Raw genomic sequence first — 20,469 nt, 5'->3', positions numbered from 1 at the left:
TTTTAGAGAATATTTTAATTGCTCTTATTGTTTCTCATCTTCAGGACTTCAGCTGTAGACAGAACAGTTTAATATGCACTCAGAAACAGACCCCAGCTGCGCTGCCATTAACCATAAAATGGAGCAACGTGAAATAAATTTGCTCAATGGAAAGGTAAAAAGCAAAACAAGTTTTTGATAAGGTTTTTTCAGGCATATCAAAACACGTTTTTAGCATCACACGAGTTGTGATCCACAGCCAGATGTTAGTACTGACAGAAACAACAAAGAAGACGACAGGAAGTAGCAGGAGGATGATGGTTTTCAGTCAAGGTGCAGCTCAAGTCATCACACAGTTCATGACAAGTTATGCATCATTCCAGCGTGATAAATTCAAAGCTCATCTGTAAAATCCGTGACTACATCACCCCCAAAAATGCTGCATATGTAGCCACTCCCAGTAGGCGGGGCTTGTCACTGAAGAAGACGCCAACGTCTCCTCTGATTGGCTGGTAGATGACGGAGAAAGTAGCAGAAAACAACAGCTACTCTTACCAAGTATTTTTAGTTTCTGGTGCAAATATCTTAGTACCCGCCGTCCAAACAGCAGTAGCTTTTCGCCTTGGAGCTACTTACTAGCCAAGAGACAATGCTCTCACAATGCTACAAAATTTGTGAAGAAACGTCGACTTTTAGAATTTTTTTAACCTTTTATTCACAATTTAGTAATTATTGCATTTGTGTAGCACAAATGCTGCCTCTGGTTTTAGCTGGTCATGAATTCTTGGGGTTTCCTGCTGCAGTGTGGCTGCTGGACGGTTCCTTCTGCCTCTTTTCTGTCACAAACGTTTCCATGGGTGCTTCCTACGCTAGCTTGAAGAGCAAAGCAGCTTAAATTTGACTGGCAGCCATTCAGAAAGGACGAGTGTACCAGATAAATTGGCGCAATTTTCTTAATTTTGGGCGACCAAAGTGTTTATATTGGCCAAAATGTGAATCAGCAGTTCGAGCTTCTTAAAGATCGTCTATCATCCAGGAAACTGCAATCGAAACTCTGCTATCAGAAAGACGAGCGCGACAAATAACCTTTCAATAAGTTAGTCTAACAAAAATTTCATAATAAGTAGCAGATCAGATTTTATGATTAAAAAATATATGCTATTGAAAATTTGGTTAAAAATTAACTTTTTTAATAACTAACTTTCTGAGTGCCCACTTTGGAAAACGCTGTCTTAGTAGAGTCGAAATGAGGCCAAACGAACTCACAAGTAGCTTGTCAGATTTGTAATATTGATGAAAAAGTTCGAGTTACACTGGCAGATTATTTCATTTAAAACAAAGGAAAAATGTAAAATGTTATAAGTGACATAATCAGCCACTGGAACTAGTACTTTTAAAAAGATCAATATTAAAGAATTATTTACGTCAAACCAGCTCCTATATCTTGCAGAAGTTACCTGTAAGTTAGTTTGGTCTTATTTAAGCTGTGCTGAGATTTCTGCACTAACTGGACCGATGACAGCGGGGAAGGTTTAGTTTTTGCAGCGTGTTGAGCAGACGGCGCTCGGTTGCTCGGTTCCTCTCAGGGTTGCGGGTTGCGGTGGAGTGCGGAGGCCGGGTTTCGCTGCTCGGCTGCCCAGCAGGGGATGAGTGAACATGGCAGTCAGCAGCAGGATATCCGAGTGGTCTAGTGAGCGTGAGTGCTGGAGCCACACTTTATGCGTTCCTCTGTATATTTTTAGGGGAAGAAGAAGAAGCGGAAGAGGGAGAAGATGCAGGAAACGGCCACAGGTGAGTGCTGCTGCAGCTTCTGTGTGGTTTTTGCATTTAGGAGTTTGGGATTAATAATCTGCTATGGTGTTTTGCTGCATAATTATTTCCCATTAAAAACGGGACTAAATGCAAATGAAAGTAGAGCCAAAAGTGATCCAAATTCATCACCCATAAGTGTTCTGACCCGACTTGTTTTTGTTTTTTTGTACCCTGAGCATCCCCTAATCCATTCATTCTTTATCCCGCCACTGCCTCCACATATTACACCTACTTTGGGATTAGTCTGTCCTTTTCTTCGGAGTATTTACAGATTCTGGGCTTTGCACTATTTTTCTGCACCACAGTATGTCTCTCTGCTGACCTTGTTTATCTGCGCTTTTCAAGCCCTCCTCTTAGCTCTGCAGCTGTAATCCACTGAGAATTACACCTTAGGTTAAATGTCAGTATTTTCATGGTCTGTGTAAGTCCACTTGGACGGTTAGCGTCCATTTACGCTAAGGAAAACAACAAACTGTTAAAAAAGATGCAATTTTCTGCAGGTACAGGCCAGAGAATGAAAACGGCGTACATCTGAGAATATGGTAAGACCACCTCTATGCCCTCCCTGTCTGGTTAATCTTTGTCAAGTTTCCTTTTTAATCTGTTAAACACTGACGTGAGAGCTTGTGCTCGCAGACTAATCCTAAACGGGTCCACCATAACCTCACCATGGCCATTGTGTAGCGCTCTATGCTAACCCAAATGGTGTCGAATGCCTGCATGTGTGTTTTCTGTTCTGTTGTGTAAAAAATGTCTGAACCTTACAGGTTTTGACCAGATTTGACTCTCAAGCATTTTTTAGTTGTCTGTGAATGCAACATTGCAAAGCGCATAATTCATTCTGGCTTACCGAATTTTCTCTGTAGAGATTCATGTTGAAGTGTATAAAATGTAATCAGCTGTGAAGGTTTGTAGCCTGAACCTTTGGGAGTTTGGTCATTCTGGTAAAACATCACATGTTCTCAAATGCCATCATGAGAATCATCAAAAATAACCCTAATCAAATATATTGATCAGTGCTCCAGTCATTATGGATCAAAGGCATCAGTAAGCTGGTGGGTCTTTAGCCTTGGTTTATTGGAGCTCAGTGTTTCAGCTGTTCTGTGGAGAATCAGACCTGAACCATTCAGTGATTTATAAAAAGATTTTAAGGTCTATTCTCTGGGTGATGTTCTGCATCTTCCTGGTTTTAGTCAGAATGCCAGCAGCAGCGTTCTGGATCAGCTGCAGCTGGAGGCTTGATTTTTTTAGGTGGGACTGTGAAGATACTGTTGCAGGAATCATTGTGACTGAAGATAAACGCATGGAAATGCTCTTCAAATGACAGAAGGCCGGCTTTATAACTGTCTTTATGTGGCTCTGAAGGTTCAGGTCAGATTGTCTCCTGGTGACATCGTGATGCATCATCTGTGTAGCTGTCGTAGCTAATCTGATTTCCTGTTATAACCTGAGCCAGTGGGAGCATGTAGATGTTATATAGGAGGGGTCCCAGGATGGAGCCTTGGGGTTCTCCACGTTTGACTTCTGTCCGTTTAGATGAGACGTTTCCTACTGACACGAAGAAATTCTGGTTCTTTACGTCAGACTGGAACAGTCCAGTGCTGGACAAGGGAGTCTGACCAGCTGACCATCTTAAGTTTCAAAACTTGGGTAGAAAATGTGAATTCAGTTTTTATACAGTTTCTGCTTAATTCTTGCTCTGTCCATGTTGTTCTTAAGCAAATTGCCTTTTTTGAGTCTGTAACAATTAATTTATATCTGAATTATTTCAAGAACCGATTCATCATGATTAATTGTTTCAGCCCTACATGGTAATTTTTAGGTATGGTGAGTTCACTGATCAGAAAAAGATTGAATTTCTGAGTTTCAGTGATCAGTTTTAGGGCTGATCAAAGGGAAAATTAGCAGCCAAGTATTGATTCTGATCTCAGTCTAGTTTTAATTGAGCCAGATCTTGGTCAAACTCAGACTGGCAGGTCAGAAAGCTGCACTCGGTGCGTCTCTTCCTGACAGGAGCTGGATTATGTTGTTTTGCTGCTGGTGGAGGCTTGGTGTCCATATGGGCTGCATATGTTGCCTTTGTAAAGCAGAACAGGTTGGATGAAGCAGAACCTTAATGAGATGCTTCGGCTTAATACGATTTCATGGCTTCTGGGTCTCTGGGTGTTTGAAAAGCTCTCATAACACATACAGCCTTTTTTTTAACACGCTAAAGTTGCGTGGAGCTTTAGATTCAGATGTTTCGGTTTGTATCAAAGGCAGCAGTATTTTTCCTCACTCGGAGGATCCCGTTATTCCGCTTCCAGAAAAATCCGGGCAGACGTGACAAGTCCGCCCAGCGACTCAAAGGTTTTCCGCTCGATCGATTGTTGACCCAACGGCGCTCTATGAACCCAAAATTAGGCCGCTCTTCTTTTTCCTTTTGTCTCCCTTTTTTATATAAACAGCCGGTTTTCAAAGAGCCGTCAGCGCAAGCGCAAAAAAGCCACTTCATCTCTGATCCAATAATTAGCAGCGCCTAGCCGCGGCGGGATGGACACCCCGGCTGATTCTCAGTGACAGCCTTAAACTAATATGCATAATACCGAGGATACTGCCACAACTCCACAAGCCCTCAATTTATGCAGATCCCAGAGAGCTGGATTGAGGTTCGCCTGCTATAGATGCCAAAAACAACTTTAAATGAACTCGTTTGTCTGTTTCTTTTCATCCGTCCCATCTGTCTCTCTCTTTCTCTGTTTGAACAGTCGGGGAGAAACGTTGTTGTTACTTTAATTGATTCTTCAACATTTTCTTTCTTTCTCTTTTGCAGTCAGAACATTGAGACAAAAATGTGCACTTTAGAGAAATGTGTTTAAAACCACTTCCACAGTTTTTTGTTTTGCTCCTGATCAATAGGCCTGTCTCAATAACCAATAAATCATTTGATAAGTTGAAACAAACTCAATTTATCATTTTCTCTCTTTCTACCAAAAACTGGATGACAAAAGTTTTGGGTCTGGAGTCGTGGTCTCAGCTGGAGCCTTTCATAAAGAACTTTATTTCATTTGTTGTTTTTGTTTTTTATTTTGAACTTTAAAATGTTTTTGGGTTCCAGTATTAAATGTTCATTACGATTTAAAGATTATTGATAGTTGAGAATACGTTCTTGGATTATTAAGCTATTATCAATATATTACTTGAAAACAATATTATCATTTATCAAAACAACGTCTGGGAGGATTTATCCTGCAGACAAATTTGTTATCTTGACTTCTCATCAGTAGTTTGTAGAGGTTTTTTTTTCAAAGGTTTTTCTTTGAACTTTAAAAGTTTTTGTTCTTGAAAGTGGAGATTTTGCACAATGCGTGCTTTAAAATATTAAAATGGAGAAAAGTGGTTTGTCTGTGTAGAGCATAAATGAAAACTAAGAACTGTTTTCAATAAATAAATGCATCAACATGCAGCTTGATGCACTTTTGATTTGAATATAACTCAGATAATCGCTGCTGATCTGTGCCTTGATTCATAATTTGGGATAATGTTCTAATTTCTAAATTTTTCTTGCATTAATAACCATAAATAACCCACAGGATATTCTTATTCTTTCCAATCAACGTGTCTCCATTTAAAAGTGTAGAAATTGCTGCTCGTTCTCTCCAGCTCCTAAACCCTTCGTGTCTTAACAACCTTATAAACCTGATGTGGAACGTATTGGAAATTGCCCAGGGCGGCATTAAAATGAGGGCTGCACAAGTAAATAACCTTTCTTTTTGTGCTCTGAGTAAGTTTTCTATTGCAGTCAGTGGGGAGTTGGAGATGTAGAGTAGATGTTCCCCGTTCAGGAATAGATTGAGTGTGTTACCTACTTTATTTATATATTTATAATTCTCACTTTAATCTTAGAATCTTGACTATTTTTTTAACCAAAATGTGACTTTAATGCAGCTTGGTACCTGAAGGAGAACTAACCTTCTTGAGGAAGGAAGGATGTTAGTTAATTTCTTAATTAATTAATTTCTTTTTACAGTCAGAATCTGTTCTTTTTTTAAATCCTCTTCCATTTAAATCCCGTTTTAGAACTAGAAAAAATGTGACTGCTGGAAAGAAAACTCCTTGATATTTGAGAATATCGCCACGTTTTCTGGTCTCTGCTGTGTTTTTTCTCTTCCAGACTGTTTTTCATGCCTCGCCGTTTCATTTTCTCACGACAACCCGGTTTCTCTGTCACCTTGTTTTTCTCTCGCTGGAATCCGTTCCTCCACGCTGTTAGCCTTTTGTCTGAGTCAGCCGCTGATTCACAGCCTCTGCGATAGTTATCTGCATGCCCTCCAGGCTTTCCCCCTCATTTCAGCTGCTGCTCACTTTATCACACTCACACACTTAACAAAGCCGGCTTTTTAGAGCACCAAGCACTGCAAAAACACAAACCCTTACCAAGTATTGTTGTCTAGTTTCTAGTGTAGATATCTGAATACACTTGAATTAAGACAAAACTAACTTACAAGTAACATTTCAGAAACATACAGGAACTGGTTTTAAGTAAATAATTCCTTAATACTGATAACATTTTCCCATGTTATAAGTGAAATAATCTTGCAATAACTTTTTAAATCAGTATTAATGAATTTTTAATGTAAACTCTGATATCTTGCTGAAGTTGTTTGTGTGTTTGTTTTATCTTATTCCAAACGTATTCAGGCACGTGTAGTAGAAACTTTTGTGTTTTTGCAATGTGACTTTTCCAGCAGCCATTGCACAGCTCATACACCAGTAAACCTGCTGGGGTTGCTAGGTAACGGTGCAGTGCCTGCTGATTCATGACTTTTCATTCTGGTGGTTTGATTCATTTTTCAAGTGCTTTAGTTGTTTTTAGTATTAACATTAAGGAGTTATTTGCTTAAATCAAGCCCCTGTATCTAATCCTGTCCTAGTTCTTTTGACATATTTCAAGTGAGTAAGAAACTAGACAAAAATACTTGGTAAAGTTTATTGTTTTTGCGGTGCGGATCTATGATTCTTCACTTGTTTTCAGTCACATCCAGGATGTCTTTAAAAAAAAAAAGAAGAAAAAAACCTCTGCAATTAACGGCCAGTTTTCCTGCTCCGGAAAATATAATGAAAGTGCTGTTCTGGCTTCAGCGGCCCCTCTCCTCTCCTCCCCTCCGTCGTCTGATGTGAGCAGCCAGAAGTCAGCTGTCAAACGTCTTTGATGAGAAAAGAGGAAGACTGAGGCGAGCGTGTGTTCAGAGAAACGGGCCAAAAGAAAACAGAAAATCCCAGAGTTCAGCCACTCGTCCTCTGGTCCCCGTTGCCAAATTTTGTCCTGTTATTTGTTTCCTCTCATCGTTTTTCTCTCAGAACCACATCCCAACGCGCACACACACACACACACGCACACACACACTCTCCAGCTGCAATTAGGCGATTTTTGGTGTCTGCCGTTTGAATCTGACGCTGAGCCTCTGGGCTGCGGCGGCACAGCCCAGTGCCTCCACACCCTTCCTTATTAGTGACCCCACCTAATTGGGAAAGGATAAAAACCCACTTTTACAGCAAATGCAAAACGAGAGGATGTTTTCTTTCCAAACTGGCTGGAATGTGGAATAACTGGATGTAGGAGGGGGAAGTTTGGACTCTAAACGGAGCAACACCTCGGCTAATGTTTCTGGAGGTAGGAAATGGAATCGGAAATGTTCCTCCCCCCACCTCTTACAAAGCACGCTCTGTTGAGCAAAACGCCCCTCTTAGTACTCCGTTGGTGTAGTTAAAGTTAGAGGATCTCTCACTCCACTGCGTCCCGGCCCCTTTTTGACGCTCCGAGGGGGGGAACCCGGCTGGTGAGGTTGTTTAGACTGGAGCGCAGGAGTTGTTTTGGTTGAGTCACGGACCCATTGTGCCGAGGCTGGGCCAGCTGCAGGAACTCTGAGGGTCCGGCTGCGTTGCTTTTTGTCATGTCTTTTCTGCTTCCTCTCTGCCTCCCCAGTTTCCCCAGTCTAACACTCTCCAGGACTCCTGCAGTCTTCTAAACTCAAGCTTATAGACAGATAGACAGAGACTTTATTAATCCCTTTGGGGTTTTTCCACACAGCACTCTTAGAACTACATCAAATAGTTAAAAACATTACTTTTATTTGGGCTTTTTTGGGTTCTAAAATGAGTGCAAGCACTTAAAAAATCACCCGGCTGATTTTTAGCATTAAGTTGATGTTTCTGGTGTCTGGAAAATAAGCTGTTTCAAAAACTTTCTGAACGTAAAATCACAAATCAACAAGCAGTGCCCGTCACCTAGCAACCGCAGGAGTTCCGCCTGTCACCTAGCAACTGCAGGAGTTCCGCCCCTCACCTAGCAACCGCAGGAGTTCCGCCTGTCACCTAGCAACCCGAGCTAAGCGCCAGCAGGTCTGAAAAAACCACACCGCATTGCCACAAAGTCTTACCAAGTAGTTTTGCTTTAGTTTCTAGTGCAAATATCTTTGTACACTTGAAGGACGATAAAAGTAACTGACATGTAACTTTTCAGCAACATATAGCAGCTTGTTTAAGTTAATAATTCTTTAGGATTGTTGAAAGTTCAAGTTCCACTGGCAGATTATTTCATCTAAAAGGTGCTAAACGAGTTTGTTGTCCGAGTTAGCGTGTTAACATTAAGCAAATTTATTTTCTGACTGTCAAATTGTGCAGTTTTGTGATTAATGGAAACACGGCTACTGTCTTTTCCTGTTTTCAGCCTCATAACAGAAAAGTTGTTTCTGAATTGAATCGTAAATCTAAAAATCAAATACACTGAAAGATTCGTATCTCTGACCAAATTTTGCTGGATGATAAATCATCCCAGCAGTTATTGTGATAAACAATAATATTTTTATTTTGAGATTATTTTAAAGTAATAGAATAGTATTGGCATAAATAATGGAAGAAGATATTCTCAAAGATCAATAAACTTTAAATTCTAATGAAAATTTAATATTGCAACTGGACAAAACATTTTAAATTAGCAAAACAGAAATGACAAGATAAATTATGAATCTTCTGTAAACAACTTTTGGTAATAATGTATCTGAAGGGGTGTTCATAAGTCTGATACAACGCCTGTCATAAACATGGAGGAATCTTCATATGTTGTCCTGATTATTCAGTAAATAATGATAATTTTAATGCAGCATTTAGTGCAACTTTCCAATAAAAGTGTCATCATTTGGAACAGCCCTAAACATTCATGAAGACTCCTTTACTGACAGCTGTGATGTCATGCTGACACACATTCCTTCACATAAAGTTTTGCCCCAAGTTGTCCTTCTAGCTGAGACCAAAGCACCAGACTGAAGACTTTATTCAGTTTGTGGTATTTAAAGAGAGAGAAGAGAAAACCGATAAATCATGGAAATTATTGAGATCGTTTTAATTTATCAAACTGCTGAAGCACTTTGAGTATCCCTGTGCTGAAAGGTGTTGTATAAACAGAGTCGTGTTTTAAAGGCGTTTTGACCCTCCACCAGATCCTTATCAGAGGATGAAGCCTCTCTGTGTTTCTGTGATGTTTTGGGTTTGTTTGCTTTTGGGGAGGCAGAACCTGAGCCCGGCTCTTCTTTCACTCATTTTCTGCCTCATTTTCCCCGCTGAGGTTTTCCTGCCCTCTCCTCTGTCCCGGTGCTGGATGTGAGCGGCGGCCCCGTCCCTTTGAAGCGCCACCGCAGCAGAGGAGGCGGCCATTGTGCCGGCTCTTTGATCGCGCCGCCGCCCCCCTCCGCCTCCTCTCAGACGGAGCTGCGCGGGGGCACGGGGCCAGACTTCAGCTGCTCGGGCCCCCAGCGACGTTCCCTCAGATGTGGGCGATGGCTCCCACTGACCCCCCTGGCCCCTCCTCGCTGCGCTGCGAGTCTCGCCCACGCATGCCTGAGGTTTGGGGTTTTTGGTGACTGTACCAGCCCCGTTCCCCCGCTGCTAACCACAATCAGACCTCACCCTCCTCTACCCTGCAGTGATCAGCTCTCCTTCCTCACGTCTCTCCCTCTTCTGCACTTCATTTGGGGAAGCAGAGCCGTTGTTTTTCTGTTTTTTTGTTTTTTAATACCGTCAGTGGTTTAGAAATCGAGCAGGAAGTCCAGCCGAGGTTTAGGAACATGTTGATTGTGTTTTTGACATTTGGAGGGAAAGTTTCTCAGGACAAATGGAGGGAATGAGGAGGAACATATTTCCAAGTGTGTCAAGATTTCGACACATTTTCCTAGACTCAAACTCTACAGTGTGAAAACACTTGAATTTATTGAAAAATCTTCTGGCTACCTAATAATTCTGTAAAAAGATTAACTTTGGATCAGTTCCACCAGTTCACCCGTTCACTACTCTGCAGACTTTAATTTGTCAAATTGGTGCTTGAGGGTTCTAGTCTTTCAAGCAGACATATAATTTCAATTGAATTTAGCGCTTTAGCATTAGCTTCTGATAAATACCATGTGGGTAGAGCGCTTTAGCATTAGCTTCTGCTAAATACCATGTTGGTATAGCGCTTTAGCATTAGCTTCTGCTAAATACCATGTTGGTATAGCGCTTTAGCATTAGCTTCTGCTAAATACCATGTTGGTAGAGCGCTTTAGCATTAGCTTCTGCTTAATACCATGTTGGTATAGCGCTTTAGCATTAGCTTCTGCTAAACACCGTGTTGGCATAGCGCTTTACTGTTAGCAGAACTAATGCTTATTGAGCATGAGTGAAGTATACAACAAACAAATAACATATACAGAAAAATACAACACTTACATGGACAAACTACTAGGCTTGTTAATTAAGCAACTAATGTTTTAGCATTAGCATCTGCTAAATACCTTGTTGGTTTAGCATTACTGGAAGTAACATTATTGATTAGGGCTTTAGGGTTAGTGCAGCTCACTTTTAAGTTCGCGGTTACTGTTCTTCTACTGATGCAGCTCGGGGCGCTGCTGCCCCCTACAGGTCAGTTTTAAAACAGAAGGTTTCTATTCAAAGGGCTAAGCTTCAAAATGCAGCAACACTTTGAGCTGGATGTCAAATCACTAAAACTAGAAACGGTAAAACCGGACAGATGCATATGGATGGAGGGAATAAACCGATGGATGGACAGGAAGGTTGGCGGACGGACAGACAGATGGATACACTTCCACACTTGGACGAAAGTTGAATCAATTTTCAGACTTTTCCAGACTTTAGGAACCTTGGAGCGAAAACAGCAGCAAAGTCCACAGAAAACCTTTGAAAGATCTTCAGAAAGCCTGAAGAACTAATGATCAAGTGGTTTTTAGAGGATTACTTGAAAGTGAAATGCAAAGCAACGAGAGCCGGGCTGAAACTTGTGGAAAGCCCTCTCAGGCATGAAGTCTCCGCTGCACCTTCTGCTCCTCGCACCTCTCCGCACTTGGCTTATTTTTAGAGTAATTTGTCGGCTGTGTTTTTCTTTTTGATGACTCCAAACAGAAAAACCCCATCGCTCTGGGTGGGTGGGGGGGGGGGCAGCTGTGGGTGCTTTGATTTGGCCGGCGAGGTGAAAGCAGCGATTGAGGCACGAGGCTGTGCCAGTTATCTTAACCTCCCACACTTCAAACGCCGGGGGAGACTCCTTCCTTCCCCCGTCCCTCCATCCCTCCATCCGCCCGTCGCGTAAAGGCAACGGGGGGAGAGGGGGCGAGGCTTCGTTCTCCCTCCAAACAGAGGAGCGTTTCATTTCCTGCAAAAAGAAGAAGAAGAAGAAAAAAAAGCCGGATTCCAGCGAGCATTCTTCAGCTCTAATGCAGACGGAGGAAGAGGAGGGAGGTGAGGAAGGGTCAAGTTGCTCCTGAATCCCAGACTGCACTGTAAATTATTGCCTTGTTTCCAACTGAGAAAGAGGAGAGAACATGAGTTTTGATTTTCAGGTTACAGTGAGTTACTATGGTGACTTTAATTGAGTAAATTAAGTAGATTTAATTTATAAACTTTTGATTTAAAGAAGTTGAAGGTCTTCAGACATAAAAATGTTTTAAATGTTGTCAGACAGTTGGGATTGGCCAGTGAGGTATCCCATAATGCATTGCAGCAACTAATTAAACCATTGTCTTATTTGGCAGAAAAATGAGTTTTAATTACAAAAACAAACACTAGAAATATATTAATGCCAACAGTTCAACAGTGCAGCGCAGTAGTTATGACAGCAATAATTAAAAACCCGCCGGTTCTTTAAGACTCCATACATGAAGCTGAGATTCATTTAGTTTTCATATGAAAACTGGATGAATTAAATAAACAGCAGGAACAGTTTAAATCAGATGGTTTCCTTTCTAGATAAAGTTTCAAGTTTAAAAAAATGAAGTGAATGTAAGTAATTCCAACATAGATTGAATAATTACACGAGTTAATGTCTATGTCTGTCTAATGAAGTTTAAGTTTTCAAGTAAGGAGTATTGATTGGATTTTACACTAGTTATGAGAACTATTCTATCATTACAGCTTAAAATGATCAAGTTAGTTGAGTTGTGTAAACTTAAGATGAGCAGCTTGAACAAACTAACATTTTTAAGTTTTAAATGGGTTTGGGTCCAATTTTTAGGTCTTTTGTAACAAATGAAATAGTCGTGTGATAAATTAAAACAAGCTTAATGATTTCCATTGGAAGGATTTATTGTTTTTCTCTTTCTACCAAAAATAAACTGGTAAAATCTGGTGCTTTGGTTTGAACTTTGTTTACAAAAACTTCAGAATTAATTTTATTTGTTGTTTTTTTTATTTTATTTATCTGGGATATTTAAAATGTCTTCCAGTTCCAGTGTTTAAAGTTTATTGATCTTTGAGAATATTATTGTTTATCGTGAAAACTTCTGGGATAATTTATCATCCAGGATCATTTGTTTTGGGCAACACTTGCTGCGTTTTACAGTGTGCAGCCAACCAGCCGCGCTGAAACCACTGCCACTTGTTTTTTTAATTCTTCTTTTCAAACGAAGTGGCCCGGAGCCTCAGGACTCTTCCCCAGGCAGGAAGGTCGGTGCTTTTCATGTCTGCCGTGGGGGAAGGAAAAACGCTCCCCAGGAAACGGGGTGCAGGGCCGGGCGCGGGCCTGCCTTCAGATCCTGGGATGAAAAGACGGAGGGCGGCGGAGGTAAATAAAAGCGACAGGAGATCTCTCTCCCTGTCTTTCTGCGCTCAGCTCCGGGGTCAGCGCTCCTCTGTCCAGCTCCCTTTTATCCGCTTGTGGGGAAGCAGTCTGTTTGCGTGTGTGTTTTAGGGCTTCACGTTGCAGGACTCTGCTGACTGCTCTCCTTTGCCACAAGGGAGAAACAAACTAATATGGCTGCTTTTTCCCCGCTCCTCCTCACCGTTCAGACATCGTTTGAGTCGCAGGAGGCGTCTGCTCACCTCTGTCTAACTCTCCACTTTGATCACAGATTCTATTTGATGCTGCTCTGGTCTAAAATAACTCTCCCTTATAGCTTGTCAATAGCTGAAGCAAACTCTGATACGTTGGCCCAGATCACAGAGGGGAGAAGAACCAGCTGACAAACAACTTCCCAGTGAGGAAGGGGGGCCAGTTTGGATAACGCTTCAGATCTTTGTGTTGGATCAGATTTAGGTCAAGAAACTAAGGCTGTTTATACACCTGATAGTCCGGTAAACTCATTTGATTCGTTACATTTCCAGCTGCCGTGGTTTGCTTTCAAGCTGCACTTTGTCAAATGAAACAAAACCTTTGAGAAACCTGTTCCCCTCCTCGCCTGTGGGGGCGCTGTAGCAAAAACCACTGAAGAAAACGACTTGATGAGAAGAAGCTGTCTTCTTCTCGACCTGTAAAAAATGGAGCGGCGTTGGATTTGAGCTGTTGGAGGATTTTGTTTGTGGTTGGTACAACGCCACAAACCGTTTCTCCTGCTAGCGATGGACTTTGGGTTGTATTTACCCAGAATGCCTTGTGCTGTAGTCTACTTCCTGCTATTGGAGCAGTTTTTAGTCCGCTTATCGTTTACATATTGAAGCACACCAGAGTTGATTTTAACCGAACTGAGACCGAGGTTTGAAGGCAGATCAGATTACGAATTCACAAACAAACAGAACTTTTTATACAAACGGACTGGAGTTTGATTAAAGCGGATTAAACGGAGCTGGAGTGCAGGCATGTTAAATAACTGGTTTATTCTGATGCAGAGGGAATCAAACGCTTTGTTTCAAAAGCTGCTCTGCACAAGACGACCAACATGCTCACTGGCTGTGGATTTGCTTTTCTTAGAGGAAATTGTCCAAAACTTCAGCAGGGATGTAAACATTTACTGAGTTTGTTGGGATCAGTGATGGTTATAGAGTCTAACAGCTGGGAGGAAGGATCTCCTATAACTCTACTTTGTGCACATCGGATGCAGCAGTCTGCCAATGAAGGAGCTATTAATTGCATTGGTCCAATTTTTAAAACTTTAAAACTGACTTTCATTGAGATTTTTTCTTTTTCAAAACTTCATTCCTGCCTTTCTGAGAGAAAAATCATTTTTCTGGATCTCTGTTCCTTCTTGTTGTGGATGATGTGTAGTTGAACAGATTTTTTAGATAGTTTTCAGACTTTTCTATTTTGTTATGATATTATTTAATTTCCCTTTGGAATCAATAGAGTATTTTTGAATTTGAACATAAACATTTTTCCCTTTATTCCACTTTTTAGAGGTTTTTTTCTTGTAAAGATGTTTGTTTCTATGCTGATGAAATGGCTACAGCTAGCTTCCAGCGCTCACTTAGCATCTTTGGCTATAGTGGTGCTAACTCTTTGCCTGACCAGCAGAGGGAGCTCACAGAGAACTGATGTTGCCTTGCAATCGGAAAGTTGCATGTTTGATTCCAGCTTTTTTTTGCCCATACGTGACCCACGTTTGACCTCTGCACAGCACTTTGAACAGATCCATTACGATCTTTTCACTGAAAATAAAATCCGATTTGCTTCCATTTGTGGATCTAAATTGGATACGTATCCGATATTTTTCAAAGCGTCTGCAGTCTGAACCGTCATGTTTTATCCGACCTTTTCATCCTTGACGTGAGACAAGCCTCATAATTCTGCACCAGAATAAGATGGACAAAGTAAATAACGGTTAAAGTTATAATTATTAAAGTTATAATTCTGAAATTCTGAAAGAAGCTTGCGCCAGTGAAGCATCACATCCCAACCCCACCACTCTTCTGCAGAAGCTCCTAGCTGTTAGCCGGTCTTTCTTTTTCTTTTTCTTTTTATTAGCTTAATTCGTCTCAGGATTTTATCCCGTTGCTCAACAGCTTTAAAATCGATCCGTAGACGACGGCGTCCATCAGTCCCTCTGTAAACGGAGCGATGCTGCGTGACGTCAACGTTCTTCTGCTCATGTTTGTTGCTTTAGGAGTCGTAAACCGTTCTGAGATCTGATTGTGGTCGTGTTTAATTAGTATAAACAACCATTCAAAACACACAAAAACAAATCTGATTTTAGCCAAAAATCTGAACTGAACATCAAAACCTGCTGCGTGAATTTAGCCATAAAAGTTCAGGGAGGATCAAGGAAGAAGAGGTGTTAAAAAATATGAGAACCTTTCTCACATTAAGGGAGAACTGCTCTCCTAACAGCTGAGGATTAGTTATAAAACCAGTCCAGGCTGCCAAGAACGGACTGGGAACCGTCAGAGGGCCAGTTACGTTTGAGGTTGCACCTTTTATTTCTGCTGTTAAAATGCATAATGTGGGCATTGAGGGAAGAAAGCCCGATTTCTTTTTTCTGTTTCCCCGCCGCTCGCCCACCTGCAGCCGGAGCTGAAATGTCAGCCAGAAGCTGCTCGGGTGAAACAGAGAAGTGCTGCCAGCTGGGTCATCAAAGCCGGGCCGGCCCACTTCCTGTCGCCGACCTCTGACCTCCTCTGGAGTTCAGAGCGTGGCTCGCCGCTCCGTTCAGTCAGCTGAATGTCTGAGAACCAAAAAAAAAAAGGAAGAAACAAGCTGCTGATTGATGGAGTGGATGAGGATGGCGGTGAGCGTCTGCGGGTTGAGGCGGCTCAGCCTGACGCGTCTGTCTGGAACGTGAGCAATGTTTTACTGCCGATGAGTCTTTGGTAATGAGCAATAAGTCAACTAATCTCAATAATTACAATAATCATGACCATTATTGCAGAGGCTCCACTTCAAAAGCGCAGTATCATGTGAAATCACGTTTTTGAGCTTTTCCTCATGTTATCTTATTCCCTCATCACAAACACACCTGGACTTTGATTCTGTCATGCATGTTTGAAAAATCTCCATGGCAACCATTCAGCTGTGGTAAACACCTGGTTGGACCTAGCCCCGCCTTCAAGGACGAAGCTCCTCCTCAGAGCAGCAGTTTCCAAATTTAAGAGCTTCTGCCTCACAGAGCAGCCCTTCTCCATGCAGCTCCTTCAGACTAGCCAACAGCAATTAGCAAACACCTGGTGGAACATCAGCTGAGCTCTTTCTAGGAGCTGCTTCTCAGAGCAATGCTGGTAGAAACGTCGTTTAAAGGGTTAATAGAGGAGCCATGTTGTGATGACTTCCTGAAGTCTCAAAAAGAGCAGGAGTTTCTTAAAGAGACAGAGGCCCAATTTCAAGACATTAAATTACAAAGTGAAATTTATTTTATGTCAAATTTCATATATGAAGCATTTTTATAAGAACTGAAGGTAACATAGTTACTTCATTGTGCTGTAAAATGGCCCTACATGCCTGGACAACACATAATACTGCATCTTTAATATCATTGAAGAAGCTGCAAATATGAAAAAACTGAAAACATTTATGAATATGAAGCAGTTAATCTGCACTTCCTGCCACTTTTCCTGTTTTCTTGTCTGAGCTGAATGACTTGATTTTTATTTTATTTTATTTTTTTTATCCAGTGTTGGTTACAGAGACTTTATAATCCATTTTAATTATTGTTTTCTTTGTTTGTTTTGAAAATATTTTCCACTTCTGGTGTTAATGTTCTTTAGAAATTGAAGTTGTTTGTTTTTTTATCTGAGAATGTGTTCTTGCATTAATATGTTGAAAATGGTTTCAAAATGGCCTTATGGTCTCAATATTTCCTGGGACAGTTTGTGGCGCCGACCTTCAGCGTTTCTGTTTTCTTCCCTCAGGAGGAAAGAGGAACAGCTTTTCCACGTGCAAAGCGAAGGCAGCATCATCGGGTCCTCTGCTTGAGATGGAGGCCTGTTAGATTCCATGAAGACCCAAAACTCTCCGGTTCTCAGCGGGAACCCCCCCCCTCTGCCTCCTCCACCTCCTCCGCCCTTTCACCTTCACCTCCGCCGCACCGGGACAGATTTAGCTCCTCCCTCGCCTCCTGAAGGCGCCTCCGCTCCGGAGACTGAACTGAACGAGACAATCAGGATTTTTAGCGGGAGCGCCGTCGCACCGAACCCTCCGTCTGTCTTCTGCACTGAAAACCCGCAGCACAGACTCCTCCTCTTCCTCCTGCTCCTCTTCCTCCTCCTCCTCCACCGGCACTAACTTATTCTAACTTATTTGTCACCTGTCCGTTTTTGTATAGTCCATCAGGCCCTCGCTCGCCCCTCCCTCGCTCCGACCTCTCACTGGAAACGTTTTGGGGGCCGTTCCACCCGACCAAACGCCTCTGTTTCTGTTTTTGTTGTTTCGACAGACTGCACTAAGGAAGACGGAGGAATCTCATCTCGTCTCACCAAACGTCCGACAAAGTTGATGCGGAGAAAAAAAATGGATCATTTGTCTCTCTCTCTTTCTCTCTCTTTGCTTTATTTAGACTGAATTTTATTTTGAATGCTTTTGGTTTTGTATCTCGTTTCATCTTCTCGGTGTATATTTTAGTGATTTTTGTTTCGTTTGTTTTTTTTATAGTGGTATATATGAAAATAAGCTTTTGGACACAAGAAAGCCATTTTTCTTGTTGGAGCGTCTTGCAGAAAATCGAAACTTGCGGCTTCTTTTGATACTATTTGTAACAAATGGTGACCTCGGGGTCGGCTCGGATGTAACATAAACGCTCGATATGTGTACTTTTTAAAAACTGTCAGGATATGTTGGATTTTTCTGGATATTTTTGCAGGCTACATCAGGATTTTATTGCTCGGAAACACGACAAATGAAGCAGATATATATATTTACTCCAGCACTTGACAGTCTTTCTTTTATTGCAATGGACCTTTTTATCTTTTCTCTTTCTGGTAGCTAATAGTGTGGTCTTTTTAGCCATGTTGTTTATTCCATCTCTGTAACATTTTTTTTATTTTATTTTGATGCTCTATTTTTAGTATTACTTGACAAATTAATTTTTTTATTATTATTATTTTAATATTTCGGGTCACTGTTATCTTGGAGGAGCATTTTGCTTCCCAGGAAGTCATATTTGAATTGTTTCAACATGTTTTTGTTCTTTTTTTTTAATAAAAAGGCACCATTGTCTCATCTGATGAGTCGTGTGGTGAACAGACCTGAAACCTTAACGTGCTTTAAAGCTCGAAGACGGAGAGCAACAAAAACAGCATTAATGTACAGACTGTGTATAAATTTGAAGGTTGATTAAAGGATAGACATTAAAAATCTGAATGTTGTGTTTGGATCTGATCTGGTGTAATTGTGATGAAACGGCTCCATCTTCTGGTCAACATTTATGTAACCATTTACATAAATGTTAACCATTTATTTGGTGATGCACGAAAAATGTTAACTTTTTAACAGTTTCATTTTTTATCCAGTTTTGTTTAGAAACATATAAAAAAGCGGAATAATGTGCTTGGACGCTGTAATCTAGTCCAGTTTGTTTGAATTTAGCAAAATGCTTTGGGATTAAAACAGAACAGCAAACAAACATTACATTTAGTCAAATGGCATCTTAGCCAATTCTCATATTGAATTAATACAGAAATTAACCAGCATTCAGGTTACAAATCAATCAAAATCCTCTCTACACATCTGGATTTTTAACCTCGACTTAAAGAAACTCAGCGTTTCGGCTGTTTTTCAGTTTTCTGGACGTTTGTTCCAGATTTGTGGTCCTGGATTGGCTGTAGCTTTCTGATTTTTTATGCAGAACTGATGGAGTAATCAGTGCAGCTAAAGATAAACACATGGATGAGTTTCTCTAGATCTTGATGGAAATCCTAGAAATGCTCTGCAGGTCACAGAAGGCCGACTTTGTAACTGTCTTTATGTGACTCTAAAAGTTCAAACCCAGATTATGATTTCCAGCTGCAGTGACTGAAGCTGTGTGCTGAATCTAGTCTACGTCGTTCCTCTTCAGGTCCAAAGATCATCACTTCATTTTGTTTCTGTTCAGCTGGAGAAAGTTTTGGCCCAAAGTTCCAGTCCGGTTTCACCGGATTATGAAACATTCTCCAACAACATTGTGGAAGATTTTTGCCACACCTGGATTTGTTTTTGGAGGAACCTGTTTTGAATATAATAGAAATAATCTAAAAGATGCAAATAAGCAAGTAATTTAAGTCTTCTTTTATAAGGACTATAGAAGGAAGCGAGTATGTGTCCTCTTTCAGAATAAAAGCATGAGGTTTTATTCATGTTTTGATCATTTTGATCCTTTGCAGCTTTTCTGCAAACTAGAAATTCGACAAAAACGAGTAAATATGAGGAAAAACATCTCAGTGGCTCATATTTCTTTCATTTTTGTCAGATTTTCTGTAATTGATAAGATTACTGCGCTCTCATTTTTTTTTACATCCTGGCATTTGGTCTCTACTTTGACCTTTGATGTTTGACATTTGAAGCGGTTCGGTTCGGTTTTCCTTCAGGTTCTGTTTGTAGACATTAACGTTGGGTTTTCTTTTCGGTCTTTTCACTGAGAATGAAGCTGAAATGTAAGATTTTGTAATTCCAAAACAAATCTGGATGAGGAAAAACTCCAGAGCGGGAAAATTCCTGAAGATCCACATCAAAATTCCCGACTCAATTCTCTAAATTTACTTTCTTCCGACTGTTTGTGTAGGTATGGAGATTCCCAGCAGATGTTTCAGTGGTCGGGTTCTGTTGGTTCTCTGCGACCACTACAGAGGAACCACAGCGTACACAGAACCGGGACGGCAGGCAGAATTACTGGGAAAACCTTCTAATGATTTCATAGACGTGATCTCAACCTACTGACGGTTTTGTTGACGTTTGTTCCTCTTAACAGGCAAACAGAAGAATCTGGACTTTGTTTTTAATCAAACTCTGAGTCTGGAAGGAGCATCCAGTCTTTAGTGCAAAAACACAAAAACGTACCAAGGAGTTTTGGTCAAGTTTCTAATGCAAATATCTTAATACACTTAAAATAAGACTAAATCATAATCACCTTTTCAGCACCATTTCGTTTTAAGTCAAGAACTCCTTAATATTTTGAAAGTACTGGTTCCACTGGCAGATTATTTCACTTAGAACAGGAAAAATGTTTGTTAAAGTGAAATAATACGTAGAATTTTGACAGGTAAAATTTGTGAACCCACAGGTGATGAAATAAAAAAGCAGCAATTTTATTATTTATTAAATAATTGTTGCATTTGTGTGGCAAAATATTCCAACAAATTACTTTGCCCAATATTTTAATAATAATTGAAAAACAAGTTAGATTTTGTGAAAAAAATAAATAAAATCTGCACTTTCTCTGAGGCTCCTCTAGCGCCCCCTGGCGGCCCCACTTTGAAAAACACTGGGTTGGAGTCTCAGCTCAGAGAATCCTTCTACTGGATCATAAATTAGTTCTGCTTCGG

At 40.8% G+C, this 20,469-nt stretch overlaps 1 protein-coding gene across 2 annotated transcripts in view; it reads left to right on the top strand.

The window, feature by feature from the left end:
- The window catches only part of lef1 (lymphoid enhancer-binding factor 1), a 56,039-nt gene extending 37,726 nt beyond the window's left edge, over positions 1-18,313 (top strand). The window contains exons 7-9 of one of the 2 annotated variants that reach the window (XM_044113337.1): positions 1,722-1,770; positions 2,292-2,333; positions 16,867-18,313. In XM_044113337.1, coding sequence (XP_043969272.1) covers positions 1,722-1,770; positions 2,292-2,326 — 84 coding nt within the window. In that variant the 3' untranslated portion in view covers positions 2,327-2,333; positions 16,867-18,313. The remainder of the gene's footprint in view (positions 1-1,721; positions 1,771-2,291; positions 2,334-16,866) is intronic. The other variant, XM_044113336.1, reaches the window with a different exon arrangement.
- The last annotated feature ends 2,156 nt before the right edge of the window (positions 18,314-20,469 follow it).

The sequence above is a fragment of the Gambusia affinis genome, linkage group LG04 (assembly GCF_019740435.1).
Source record: "Gambusia affinis linkage group LG04, SWU_Gaff_1.0, whole genome shotgun sequence".
NCBI lineage: Eukaryota > Metazoa > Chordata > Actinopteri > Cyprinodontiformes > Poeciliidae > Gambusia > Gambusia affinis.
This window is presented reverse-complemented; position numbering and strand designations above follow the sequence as displayed.